Here is a 13946-nt window from a genome sequence, read left to right on the forward strand (position 1 = left end):
GGACGCCCCGCGGCGAGCGCCCCGGGCTCCGCGCCGGTCCCGGCTGAGTGAGTGTGTGGCGGTGGGCTTTTATCAGGGTGGACAGCTTCGGTCCTACAGGGTTACTGTGAGCGAGAACTCAGGGCTTTGAGGTCTTGTGTGCCTGCCACCACGCTGTTTACATATCGCAAAGAATGCACGACCATCGCTTGACGCCTGCGCACAGCGGATGGCCACGCCCGGACCGCCCACGGTCCCTTTCTCCAAGCGCTGTAACAGCTAGACCACCACTGCGGCCCTGCGCAGGCGCAGCCGGCTCGACTTCACACAGGCCCAAAACTGGTCCTGGTCTGAGCGCGTTGTCCTGGCAACGCAGCCACCTCTTCATACACACACACCCTCTCCCTGCCTTCGGACTTGGGAGGTTCTTCCTGAAGGTGGTTGACGCAGGGGAATGAGCCCTGCTAAGTGAAAGAACCCATTTAAGTGACTTTCTGGAACAGACAAAATTGGAGAGAGAGAAAACAGCAACAGCTGCAGGAAGATTTGGGGGGAGTAACAGAACTCTCCTATATTGTGGGACATAAAAACACTTTTCCCCAGCTTTGTCTCCCTCCAAAGAGATGCCAAACCCAAGAGGCTGTTTGCCAGCATGTGATGGGAGGTGAGATGCTTCAAGATAAGTCTCCCTGCATGCATCAGCCATCGGAGCAAGCAGACTGCTGTCTGGTCCACTCACTGTAGGTGGGGCTCACACCCTATTGATAGGATACTGATTGTTTCCCTGGAGAGCTTAGAACAGCTCAAACCTACTCACAGACATCCAAAGTTAGGCTGCCATCCTGAATCTAGATCTACCCATCTTGTCACATGTGTGCCCCCAATCCCTCCCCTTCCTATTGCATGTATACCCTTAGATTTCACCCTCTCATTACAGTATTACCTGTAGTACAATCCCTGTAATCAGAGGCTTGCACACACCCCCAAAATATATAAACCTTGGTTAGAAATAAATCCCTCTCTCTCCTGCCATTCTCACCTTCCACATCCCCACGTGGACCACTAAGCAGGGCTGAGGTAAGCATGCTACAATGAAATGTGTCTGACTCCATCTTATTTTCTCTCTTATTGCTCTTATTCTTTATGATTTTACTATACTCTTTATATATTATGGCTGTACAATTGCGTTGCACCTGCTGGGCCTGTGGTGATTTGTTAAGGGCTGGCTACCCTGACACTATGTTGGAATGGTGGTTATGTGGCAGCAGACAGTTGTCCAAAACTCAGAACTCCAGCGCAACATTGTATACAGATGCTGAGAACAGACATTAAACTCTTGTTCCCCATCGTAGAGGGAAAGCATACTGCCTTTCACCTTTGAGTAAAATATTACCTATAAGTCTCCCCTTGTTTTAAAATTTTTATCATTAAGACAATGATCTGTTTCTCATGTAAGAGAATTCACCCTTAAAGTGTTTTTTAAGTGTTTTCACTAAGTATTAATCCACCACCTCTATTCCAAACCAGCTTCACCCCCTTAGAAAGCAACCTGTCCTCCATTACACCCGCTGCTCCTCAGGAGAAAGAGGAGGAGGTGGCTTCTGTAGCCACTTACAGCTTCAGAAACTTTAGGGAGCAGCTCACTCTTTCCTATAGCTTCCCTACGAGTAGGAGTTGACTCCACTGGCAGGGGGCGTAGTTTCTTCTTCAGTGCCTGCCTCTACAATGTCTTTCTACCACTCCCTGCTGGGAACTCCGTACTCCAGCAATATCATTCCTGACCTATGATGACTCACCTCTGTTTCTTCGTTCCTGTCAACATCCTTAAGACAGGCCCACTTAAAGGGGCAACTCAAAAGGAACCCAGAGGGCATGCTACCACGCAAAGATGGCCTGACTCATTGTCAGCATCAGGCTGCTATCATGTTGATTCCAACTCATAGCGACCTCATAGGACAAAGTAGAACTGCCCCTGTAGGCTTCTGGGACGTTGAATCTTGACAAGAGTAGACTGCCTCGTCTTTCTCCTCTGGAGCAACTGGTGGGAGCCGACCTTGTGGTTGGCGGCCCATTGCATAACCCACTACACAACCAGCGCTCCATGGTGTCTGGCATTGGGCAGCTATATTTACAGATTTCCAAATTCAGTAGGAGAAAAAAAAAAAGCAAAATCTCTTTTCAGCATAAGAGTTTTCATTTCTCCCACAGTATGGTTGTAAGTCTATTTTGTAAAGCCTGCTTGTGAAATTAAAGGCAAACTCGTATACATCAAGTGCTGTGGTAGTTACATAATCTGGTGTCAATTTGAGACTATTAAGATTGAAGGGGTGGAGTTTAGCCTGTCAATCAGTCCCAGCTTGATGACCTCATTTGGAGACACTAAGAAGAATAGCCAACCCACAATCTCTGCTTTGTCTTCCTGCTGACAAGTCACATGGAGCTATGCTGATGGAGCCAGAGCCCTGGAGCTAGAGGAGCCACATGGAGATCCACGCCGGTGCTGAGGTGCTTCCACCACCACTGGATCCACAAGACTTTCCACCCATTGGTCTGTGATCTTCCTGAATTCAGCATCATTGCATGTGTTGCGTGAGTCTGAAGAAGAATTTATAGATCGGTATCAGGTATATGGGCCAATATAGGACTTATGGACTTGATCTGGACTGGGCTGGGCTGTTTTCTTAATATACAATTGCTCTTTTGCTCTTTTATATAAAGCACTTTTTCACACACATATGATTGTCTGTGAATTTGTTTTTCTAGTTCACCTGGACTAACACAAGTGCTTTCTGCTTTCCTTTGAGGTAGCCCTGCCCACCTACTCGCATCATGGATTGACGGGGGTTGGGTGAAACGTTGGTCAAAATCTCTTTCAAATTGGTACAGACCTTTTGTTTCCTCACGAGTGCTAAGCTGGGCCAAGAGAAGAAAGGCTAGCTGGTGACTCCCTGATGTGAGCGAGTAACTCTGACCAGAGGAGGAGGCTTGGTACCTCCCAAACCACAAAGAATTCCCAGGCAGTAACTTCTGAGCCATAGGTTTCTCCATCTTCTCTAGAGCTTCCAGGACGATGAGTGCAGAGTTGTCCTTCTGTGATGGTTAGGGATTAAGTCAACTAGACCCTCCTGGGTAAGAGCAGAACCCAACCTATCAGTCTGGTCACAGCCTGATGATACCTCCTTGGGGGGGGGGAGAGAGAGAGAGAGAGAGAGAGAGAGAGAGAGAGAGAGAGAGAGAGAGAGAGAGAGAGAGAGAGAGAGAGAGACTTTTTATATAAGAGGGAGACCAAACAAAGTCAAATTCTCTTTGGCTCCTGGTCCTCTACTGGGACTTGTGTCTGGCTTTTTGATCTCTGGTTGTGTTTATTGTCTGCTGATCCCAGGAACTGTCAGTGGATTCATTCAGCTGACCTCAGATTCATCTCAGCTCTGCCTCTGCCAGCCTCTGTCCTCCAGGCTGGCTCTGCTGCATCAACCTACTGATTCAAGTGGCCTCCCTTAAGTCACACAGTCACTCAAGTCCTCTCCTTGCTTGAGTTACACCTTTCGTCATACAGGAGACAAAAGGACAGAGAAGCAGGCATAGCCAGACGGCACTGCCATCAACCAAGAAGAGCCAGGAGTGCTTCCTTTGGACCCAGAGTTCCTGTGCTGAGAACCTCCTAGGCTCAGGGAGAAGATTAAGGCCAAGACACGTGGAGGTCTCCAAGGAATGCTGGGCCCACAGATGATGAAAGGAGATCAAGACCTTCCCCTAGACCTGACAAAGCAAGCAAGCCTTCCCCCAGAGCTGGTGCTCTGAACTGTGGAACCATACATTTTTCTGTGAAAGATCCCCACTTGTGGCATTTCTGGTAGAGCCGCACTAGATAAGACACAGAGTAAGACAGAGCTCAAAACCTAAGTGACATTCCTCAGTCACCTAGAATGGCCTACTGAGCATGCTCAAAGCGCTCACCTAGGTCTTACCCTGAAAACGGATTTTCTGCCCACACTAAGGAAACTGAGGTTCAAATGATTACCCCTAGGGAGTGACTCGCAAGCCTGTCGGAGCTGAATTTGTATGTTTTAGGGTTTTCTGTTTTGCATGGCCTGCCTCAAGCCAGAGGGATCAGGGATTTTTGAAGGGCCTGGCCCTTGTCCCTCTCTCCTCCCCTAGCCGTGCTTGCTTGGGACAGCCTCTCCAAACCACAGGTCCAGGGAAGCTGAGCATCTCCCTGTGACGTCATAAAGGGTGGTTGTTATGGAGAACTCCAGGCCTCCCCCTCCAGGCGAACAGGGTCCTGCAGCACAGGAGGGTGGCGGCTCCTCCCCCAACACACTGGCCCTCCATGGAAGCCTTGGCCTGTGCATTCTCTGAGCTGCGCATAAGAGAAGGTGCTGGGCTTCTGGGAGGAGAGGCAGGCAGAGACGAGTTGTCCTGACCTGACCTGGGTCCAAAATCGGCAGGGTGGCCCGCGGGATGTGCATGCTTAGAAGGGGAGGGCCAGGATGACCCAGGATGTATGAACCCTGAGATGGCACCTTGCTTCTGAGCCCACGGGTCAACGCCTGCAGCAGGGCCAGCATGCTCCTTTTAGGGTGGGGGTCCAGGAGTCCTGAAAGGGGTCTTAGGACTAAGGGCTCATATTTCTTACACTTTAGACACCACTGTAGCCTCAGAGGGACCAGCGATAGTATGAGACAAAAAAGAGAAAGGGAAGGGTGTGTGTGTGTGTGTGTGGGTGTGTGCGCACGGGTTACAAAAGAAAGGTTTTGTGTGAGAAGTGGTATACAGGGGTAAAGGGGTGATGTTAAAGGTGTGAGTGTGTATCTGCGAGGGTGTGCATCTGTGGGTTCAGGTGTGTTTTAGGGAATGTATGTCCTTGTGAGGGTGTGTGAGAGGGAGAATGTGAGGGGAGTTGCCAGAGCAAGCAGCTGTGTGTCTGTGAGAGAGAGTCTGTGTGCACAGAGGAGGGGCCCTGTGTGTGCACAGAGAGGGTCTGTGTGTGCACAGAGGAGAGAGTCTGTGTGTACAGAGGAGAGGCTCTGTGTGTGTACAGAGGAGAGGGTCTGTGTGTGCACAGAGGAGAGGGTCTGTGTGTGTGTGTACAGAAGAGACAGTCTGTGTGTAGAGAGGAGAGGGTCTGTGTGTTTACAGAGGAGAGGGTCTGTGTGCGCACAGAGCAGAGGGTCTGTGTGTACAGAGGAGAGGGTTTGTATGTGTGTACAGAGGAGAAGGTCTGTGTTTGTACAGAGAGGGTCTTTGTGTGTGTGTGTACAGAGGAGAGGGTCTGTATGTGTAGAGAGGGGGTCTGGGTCTGTGTGTACGGAGGAGAGGGTCTGTGTGTACAGAGAGGGTCTGTGTGTGTAGAAAGGAGAGGGTCTGTGTATGTGCACAGAGGAGAGGGTCTGTGTGTGTACAGAGGAGAGGGTCTGTATATGTACAGAGAGGGTCTGTGTGTGTGCACAGAGGAGAGGGTCTGTTTGTACAGAGGAGAGGGTCTGTGTGTGTACAGAGAGGGTCTATGTGTGTCGAAAGGAGAGGGTCTGTGTATGTGCACAGAGGACAGGGTCTGTGTGTGTACAGAGGAGAGGGTCTGTGTGTGTACAGAGAGGGTCTGTGTATGTAGAGAGGAGAGGGTCTGTGTGTGTAGAGAGGAGAGGGTCTGTGTATGTGCACAGAGGAGAGGGTCTGTGTGTGCACAGAGGAGAGGGTCTGTGTGTGTACAGAGAGGGTCTGTATGTGTAGAGAGGAGAGGGTCTGTGTGTGTGTACAGAGGAGAGGGTATGTTTGTGTAGAGGAGAGGGTCTGTATGTGTAGAGAGGGGGGGTCTGGGTGTGTGTGCACAGAGGAGGGGTCTATGTGTGTACAGAGGAGAGGGTCTGTGTGTACAGAGGAGAGGGTCTGTGTGTGTACAGTCTGTGTGCACAGAGGAGAGGGTCTGTGTGTGTACAGAGGAGAGGGTCTGTGTGTGTGTACAAAGGAGACAGTCTGTATGTAGAAAGGAGAGGGTCTGTGTATGTGTACAGAGGAGAGGGTCTGTGTGTGTACAGAGAAGAGGGTCTGTGTGTGCACAGAGGAGGGTCTGTTTGTGTACAGAGAGGGTCTGTGTGTGTGCACAGAGGAGAGGGTCTGTGTGTGTACAGAGGAGACAGTCTGTGTGTACAGAGGAGAGGGTCTGTGTGTGCACAGAGAGGGTCTGTGTGTGTACAGAGGAGAGGGTCTGTGTGTGTACACAGAGGAGAGGGTCTGTGTGTGTAGAGAGGAGAGGGTCTGTGTGTGCACAGAGGAGAGGGTCTGTGTGTGTACAGAGGAGAGGGTCTGTGTGTGTGCACAGAGGAGAGGATCTGTGTGTGTACAGAGAGGGTCTGTGTGTGTACAGAGAGGGTCTGTGTGTAGGGTCTGTGTGTGTACAGAGGAGACAGTCTGTGTGTACAGAGGAGAGGGTCTGTGTGTGCACAGAGAGGGTCTGTGTGTGTACAGAGGAGAGGGTCTGTGTGTATACAGAGAGGGTCTGTGTGTGTACACAGAGGAGAGGGTCTGTGTGTGTAGAGAGGAGAGGGTCTGTGTGTGCACAGAGGAGAGGGTCTGTGTGTGTACAGAGAAGAGGGTCTGTGTGTGTGCACAGAGGAGAGGATCTGTGTGTGTACAGAGAGGGTCTGTGTGTGTACAGAGAGGGTCTGTGTGTGTACAGAGAGGGTCTGTGTGTAGGGTCTGTGTGTGTACAGAGGAGACAGTCTGTGTGTGCACAGAGGAGAGGGTCTGTGTGTGCAGAGAGGGTCTGTGTGTGTACAGAGGAGAGGGTCTGTGTGTATACAGAGAGGGTCTGTGTGTGTACACAGAGGAGAGGGTCTGTGTGTGTAGAGAGGAGAGGGTCTGTGTATGTGCACAGAGGAGAGGGTCTGTGTGTGTACAGAGGAGAGGGTCTGTGTGTGTACAGAGGAGAGGGTCTGTGTGTGTACAGAGGAGAGGGTCTGTGTGTGTGTACAGAGGAGACAGTCCATGTGTACAGAGGAGAGGGTCTGTGTGTGTAGAGAGGGTCTGTGTGTGTACAGAGGAGAGGGTCTGTGTGTGTGCACAGAGGAGAGGATCTGTGTGTGTACAGAGGAGAGGGTCTGTGTGTGTACAGAGAGGGTCTGTGTGTGTACAGAGGAGAGGGTCTGTGTGTGTACAGAGGAGAGGGTCTGTGTGTGTACAGAGGAGACGGTCTGTGTGTGTACAGAGGAGACGGTCTGTGTGTGTACAGAGAGGGTCTGTGTGTGTACAGAGAGGGTCTGTGTGTGTACAGAGGAGAGGGTCTGTGTGTGTGCACAGAGGAGAGGGTCTGTGTGTGTAGAGAGGAGAGGGTCTGTGTGTGCACAGAGGAGAGGGTCTGTGTGTGTACAGAGGAGAGGGTCTGTGTGTGTGTACAGAGGAGATGGTCTGTGTGTGTACAGAGAGGGTCTGTGTGTGTACAGAGAGAGTCTGTGTGTGTACAGAGAGGGTCTGTGTGTGTAGAGAGGAGAGGGTCTGTGTATGCACAGAGGAGAGGGTCTGTGTGTGTGCACAGAGGAGAGGGTCTGTGTGTGTGCACAGAGGAGTCTGTGTGTACAGAGGAGAGGGTCTGTGTGTGTGCACAGAGGAGAGGGTCTGTGTGTGTACAGAGGAGAGGGTCTGTGTGTGTAGAGAGGAGAGGGTCTGTGTGTGCACAGAGGAGAGGGTATGTTTGTGTAGAGGAGAGGGTCTGTATGTGTAGAGAGGGGGGGTCTGGGTGTGTGTGTACAGAGAAGAGTCTGTGCACAGAGGAGAGTGTCTGCGTGTCTATAGAGGAGAACGTCTGTGTGTGAGTGTGGTTCTGTGCGTAAAGTTGAGAGAGCATGTGAAAGACGGTATGTGTGAGGGGAATGTGTGATGACTGTGTGTGTGAGGCGCGGGGGTGCACGCTGCGTCTAAGAAGGGGGGGCTACAAAAAGGGTGTGTGTCTGAGAGCAAGTGTGGATCTGTGATGAGGTGCGTGCGCGTGAGTGCATTTGCCAGAGGCTGGGGGTGTTTGTGTGTCATGGTTTTTATTTGTGAGAGGGTGTGTACATGTGCGTACACGAGAAAGAGGCATATGTGTGCTTAAGAGGGAAGTCCGGGGTGTGCGTGAGAGGGCAGTGTAAGCACGTTTATGTGAGAGAGCGTGGGTGTGAAAGGATGTATGTCAGAAAGGGGGTGTGTCCATCAGTGAGACAATGTGTATAACAGTGTGTAAGAGAAGTGGAGTGTGTGTGTGTAAGTGTAGGTGAGAGTGTGTATGTGATGTGTGTATGTGAGAGAGAGGGCATCTGAGTGGCAAGAGCCTGTGCCTATTTGAGAGACAGGTAAACTGGGGCTCAGTGGGTCAGGGACAACCCATCACAGAAGCTGATCTCAAAGGCCCATGTCCACTCTCATGGTGGCTGCTGGCCAGTGGCCGCCACCCTCCTGTCTCCCTCCACAGATGCAGTGAGCTGGGCCCAGGGACACCCCAGCCACCCCGACACGCCTCCCCACATCTATGAGGGGGGGCTGGGGTCCCAGCAGGAACAGTGCCCAGGTGCTCCGGGGAGCAAGCCCAAGAACTTCCGGCTACGCCACCTCCGGGACCTGGCGCACTACCTGCCTGCTCACATGCAGCCTGCTGGCCAGTGTGAAGGCCACTGGCTGGGCCGGCTCCTGGCTGGGGACTGCCTCCTACAGCCTGAGGGCATGGCCTGGCCCCAGGGGACTCTGCGCTCAGGTAACAGCCAGTGCCCAGCCCTCCTGGGAGCCCGGCTGCTCAGGGACAGCCTGGGAAGTACAGGTAAGCTGGATGGGGGGGATGGGATGGTAAGCCTTGAGTGGGAGAGGGTGGGTCTGGGAGGGGGAGAGGGGGTGAGTTTGGGGACTCAGAATTCATCTTTCTCTGTCCTCACGTCTCTTGGGCATCTGGTAGTAACCAGGAAGTGATCCCATGCCCCTGCCTGTCCACCACCCTGGTCTAGAGCTGGAAGTCCCCCAGGACACACAAGCCCATGGTCCACGGGGGGAGTGCAGGACTGGCAGGGGCCGAGAGCCAGCAGGGGCAAGGGTGGGTGAGGGAAAGGCCGGTGCTGTGGGACTAGGGCCCTGGGTTCCTGCCCAGCTCGGCACTCGTGGACCCTATGCCTGGCCGTGCTTCAGTTTCCCCATTTGTAAAATGAGGGCTTCTGGTGACTCGGCGTCCTTTCAGTTGGCACCATGTGCGTCCCTCTTCATCCTACCCCACTTCCCCTTCTCTTTTAGGAGGAAGAGCCAGCCCTGAGGGCCTGCAGGCCTCTCCTGGGTCCTTCCCTCTGAGTGACTCCTCTCTCTCCTTTCCTCAGCCTCCAGCTCTGACACGGACCAAGCCAAGGGTGTCCCCTCCCAGCCCGGTGCCCCTGAGGGCTTGGGGCCCAGACCCAAGAGGTCTTGGGGAGCCTTGAAGGAGTCCACCTGTCCCTTGTGCAAGAAAACTCGCTCGGGGGCCTTGGAGAGGCCCTAGGGAACAGGAATGCAGCTGTGGTCCAGGAGAGGGCAGCATGGCGAGGACCCTCCCCACACTTTAGACAGTCCAGCCCCAGAGCTGGGTGCCGAGGCCCACGAGGGAGGAGGCAGGCGGAGGCCCCTCAGGAGGGACAGAAAGAAGCGCCGGCCTGTGCTGACAGCCTGCTCAAACGCAAATCAGCAACTGGGGCCTGGGAGGCTGGGCCCTGTGAGAACTGGGATACCTAGAGGCTGGGGAGTCACAGGTCTAAGTCAATAAAAGCTACAACCAGTGTCTCTCTGTCCTTATGTCTGACATCAGGCCCACTCACTAGACCAACAGCCCCTTGGCTTCTGCTTCCTGAGAGCCAGGCTCCACGTCTCATCTGGGGAGGGGTCTTTGCCACTCCCGGCTTTTGGCTGAGAGAGGGGACAAGGTTGGGAGTTGGGGCCAGATCCAGGGCAGTGGGTGCAAGTGGAGCATGGGACCCCGGGAAGACTGCCTGGAGGAGCTTCTGAGCTTGGCTCTACAAGGGCAGCAGATTCTCAGCCCCAGGCATGGAGCACGGCGGGCCTTGAAGAGGGGCTGAGAAGACAAAGGAGCCAGGCTTGCAGAGCAAAGTCATTTCCAAGGTCAGCACAGCCCTGCTCCTCCCCACCTGTGGGGCTGACTCCTGGAATTCAGGACTGGGCCCTCCTGGTTGTCATAAGGGGAGGGGCTGCGCTGTCCCTTGTAGGATGGTGAGCAGACCCCCACCTGCTCCCACTTGAAGCCAGGAGCATTTATTCCCCCAGTGATGTCTCAATCATTACTCAGTGTCCGCGGGGTGGGGGCAGTCCAATGCTGGACACTCTGGGCCTTCACCTGAGAGGCTCCCACGGAGCTGGATGGACTGGGAGGCCCAGTCTGCCCCAGAAACTCATCTGGCCAACTTTCTGCCCCAGACCACGTGACAGTGTTGAGGATACCACTGGACATAGAACTGCTGGGTTCCAGCAACAGGGGACTCTTCCTCAGGCCCCCTCCCTTCACCCTTGGGCATTTCAGTGGGACAGGTGATCCTGGGGACTCCTCTCCTTGGCTGTGGCCCATAGAAGGAATCAGTGTGCAGGTGTACACCTAATACACAGGATGGCCGGGGTGTGTACGCCGGGCAGGGCTGCCTGGTTGTCATGGAGTGACAGAAAGGGAAGCTGCTGCCTTTTCCTCCCAGGACACACCTGCAGGTGGTCCTGAAAGGCCACTACTCCAGGCAGACGTGAGGGAGAAGCTGCCTGAGGAACTAAAAGCCAAGGACTGGGGGTGGGGACTGCTGCTTGCGAGCTGAGCCAGACGGGGTGGCCTGCCAGAAGCCGGGTCATGAAGACACGGGTGTGGGCTGGAGCAGAATGGTCTGTGAGGGATCTCGAGGTCCGATGGAGTGATACTGCCTGCCTCGGGGCCCGCATCTCAGAACACCACATCTGGTGGCCACTTTGGCAGTCTGGGTTGAGCCCTATGTCCCTGTGTTCTGCCCAGTTGAGAACCTGCTCCACTTGCCTGGGGGCCGACTCTGGGTCTGACTCTGATCAGTAGGATGTGGTGGCAATGACAGTACCTGTACTAGAGCTAGAAAAGACCAGAATCTTTGGGCATCTGGCCTGGAGGGAGGAAGGGGCAGGAGTTAGACCACCAGAATGTGGGAAGCTAACGCAGTCCCAAGGGAGGTATGGTCACGGATAGCACCCACCTTCACCTTATCATTGGTCTTCAGGTCCACTTCCCCTCCCCCCCAGCTACACAGTCATGAGCAGATACAGAGGTGGCAGCTGAAGGCCTACGTGGGGTTTGGGAGCATTTGCACGCATCCAAGGGGCCCTGGTGGCACAGTGGCTCAAGCACTCGGGTTAATTCAGGTTCGTTTTAAACCCACAAGTGCTCCCTAAGGGGCAGTCCTGTTCTGGACTTTGGGGTTGCTATGAGGAGAGGAGAGAGCCTCAAAGCGACGACAGGTTATGAGTGATGCTGAGCCATTGGCCCATCTGGTGGAGGTGGCCCTAGGGACGGCACAGTGGGCAGCAGCTCAGGGGCCCAGCAGTGAGGGCCCGGTCAGCAGGGACAGGGCTCAAGGTGCAAGCCGGGCCATGTAATGACAGGGTGTGACTGACTCAAGTCTCTTTATTATTTGTGATCAAAAAGGGCTGGTTGGCGCTGCAGTGATTAGGGGCAGGGGCAGGGCAGAGCTTGGTGATGAAGTTCATGGCAGGACTTCCCAGAAGGCTCTTCTCTTGTCCCACAGAGCAGACATAATCACAGGGTGACCACTGATTCAGATGAGAGGACATGGAGCTGGCGCTCCTGTCCCGCTGCCATCGGCAGAGGCTGGGAGCACGTCAGTGCAGGGCAGGCAGGCAGCCGGAGGTGGCTCCAGCACCTGGTCTCTGGGCCAGGGAGTCCGAGGGAGCATGGTGGTCAAGTCACAAGCCTGCTATGCTCAGTGCCTTCTTTCTCTGTCCCAAGACTCCCGTGGTGGCAGGGGGTTGATGCTGGGGATGTGGGGGAGGCAGCCAGGGGCCTGGAGGCACATGGGGGAAAAGACGCAGAAGTGCACCAAGGACGCAGGCTGCATGCCTGGGCTCACAGTGGGCACGGAGCCCCCAGGCCAGGTCCCCCACTCCTGCCACTGTCACACGTCTCCAGGCCTCAAAGTCACATCCCCAGTCAGTTCTGGGCTGTGGTTCACAGTTCCCATATCTCAGGGACAGCGGGAAGTGAGTCCCACTGAGGAGCAGAGTAGAGATGCCAAGATGGTAACCTGGGTGCACTTTGCCAGGGAACTGGGTGCAGAGCAGGAGTCTGGTGCTTGGCTCTCCTCAGGGCAGCCTCCCGTGAGGGGCTGGGCTCCTGCAGGCTGGCTCTGGCCGAGGCTGGGGTGGGGCTGACACCTTGCTCCCATTCGTGGGGTCCAATCTGTGCCCAACACTTGCATTCCTCCTCCCAGCAGCAAGGCCACGGTGGAGGGGCTGACAAGGACGGCAGCGGTGTGGAAGAGGGCAGACCACAGTGAAGATAGACTTCCCGGCTGGCCCAGGGGCATACCAGGAGGGGTGGGAGGGTGCTCAGGAGGTGGGAGGGGTCTCCAGGGAGAGGCAGAGGTTTCAGCAGCAGCAGGAGCTGTGGGAGAGAATGGGGGTGGGATGAGGGCCCCGGTGGGGACACCCGCCCACCACCATCCTGTAAAGGCACAACTGGGCCACACATAAGAGAGCCAGAGTGGCAGGGGTCAATGGGGCCCCAAAGCCAGGGCCCATTCCCAGGCTGAGCCCTGGTGGTGGGGTCCTGGCGCAGCGGGTCAGTTGAACCCAGTGACTCCTGTAGGAACAAAGGTTGTCTGTGTGAACAGGGGGTTGGACTGTGTCCTCACCCCCCTGGGGTCTGTGGCCAGGCCTTGACTGATGGCCCAGTTAATGTGGGAGTCGGGTGGCCACACTGGGGCAGGCTGGGTACTAACCCACCCGAGGGGTGGTCTCTGGAAAGAGGCAGGCAGAAGGAAGACAGAGGCGTGATACTGGAGGCCGGCTGCAGGGGCGCTGTAGCTCAGAGCTGAGAGACAAGGACCTTCTTTCCTTAGGTGCTACAACAGAGTGGCCGCCCCAAACCAGGCTTGCGGCCACCAGAAGTGGAAGAGAGTGGCATTCTGTTGCTTCAAGCACAGACGGATGTTGTGACTGTTCTGGTCACCCCACAAGACACGTGCAGTCTGAGACTTGGCTACCCAGGACACTCACCAGACTCTAAACCAAACTGCCCTGGAGTCGATGCCGACTCATAGTGACCCTACAGCACAGGGTCCAACTCCCCAGAACGACTCCTTACAGGAGCAAGGAGCCACCGCCTTTCTCCCCCCAGGGAGCAGCTAGTGGTTTCAAACTGGTGACCTTGTGGATCACAGCCTAGCATATTACCACCATGCTACAAAAGGCTGCCTGGGAGCAGAAATCTTGTCTATAAGGTGTGCCAGCACACCTTTCAACCCTTTTCATGACCCATGGGGCATGGAATGCCCACCTGAATTTCCTGCCACTGGGGTTTAGTGGGGGGAGGGGGGCAACTGCTATCCCACTTTTAGGGGTGTGCTGCCCTGTGAGGTCCTGTATAACTCTCCATCTGAATAAAGGGGACCCATCCAGGTAAACCCCAGCACCAGAGGCCCCCATGGGGCAGAGGAGGCTTTAAAAAGCTTATGGAAAAACTCAAGGATATTTTCAGTTTATTTTCCCATAAGCTTTTTGAAGTCCCCCACGTGTCCCTAATTACATCAAAATACACAGTGCCTCGGAAAAAGGGGGGGAAGCTTTTTCTTGATTTCCTCCAAAATGCCTTCCATTACTGCACATACGAAGCGGGAAATAAGGCGCTCTTGGGTGACAGGAGAGGGCTTTATAGGCGACCTGCAACAAGGCCTCTGCAGGCATGCTCTGGGAGCAGGCACAGCAGAACCTGGGGGAGCTGGCCCATGGGA

General features: G+C 54.6%; 2 protein-coding genes across 6 annotated transcripts in view; one reads left to right on the forward strand and one right to left on the reverse strand.

Annotated features, from left to right (window-relative positions):
• Positions 1-2209: 2209 nt before the first annotated feature.
• NAA60 (N-alpha-acetyltransferase 60, NatF catalytic subunit) overlaps positions 2210-13946 on the reverse strand; it is a 33802-nt gene continuing 22065 nt past the window's right edge. For 2 of the 4 annotated variants that reach the window (XM_075564372.1, XM_075564371.1), the window contains exon 7: positions 2212-2574. The gene's annotated coding sequence lies outside the window, so the exon portion shown is untranslated. Of the gene's footprint in view, positions 2575-13946 lie in introns of all 4 variants that reach the window. The other 2 variants (XM_075564369.1, XM_075564370.1) reach the window with 2 other exon arrangements.
• C12H16orf90 (chromosome 12 C16orf90 homolog) lies at positions 4310-9463 on the forward strand. Of its 2 annotated transcripts, none has more exons than XM_075563782.1 (3): positions 4310-4355; positions 8423-8764; positions 9306-9463. In XM_075563782.1, the coding sequence occupies exons 1-3, from the start codon at positions 4310-4312 to the stop codon at positions 9461-9463; spliced, it is 546 nt and encodes a 181-aa protein (XP_075419897.1). The 2 variants fall into 2 exon arrangements, with proteins under 2 accessions (XP_075419897.1, XP_075419898.1); XM_075563783.1 differs by having other exon boundaries at positions 4310-4325.

Source organism: Tenrec ecaudatus, chromosome 12, assembly GCF_050624435.1.
Source record: "Tenrec ecaudatus isolate mTenEca1 chromosome 12, mTenEca1.hap1, whole genome shotgun sequence".
In the NCBI taxonomy this organism is placed as follows: domain Eukaryota; kingdom Metazoa; phylum Chordata; class Mammalia; order Afrosoricida; family Tenrecidae; genus Tenrec; species Tenrec ecaudatus.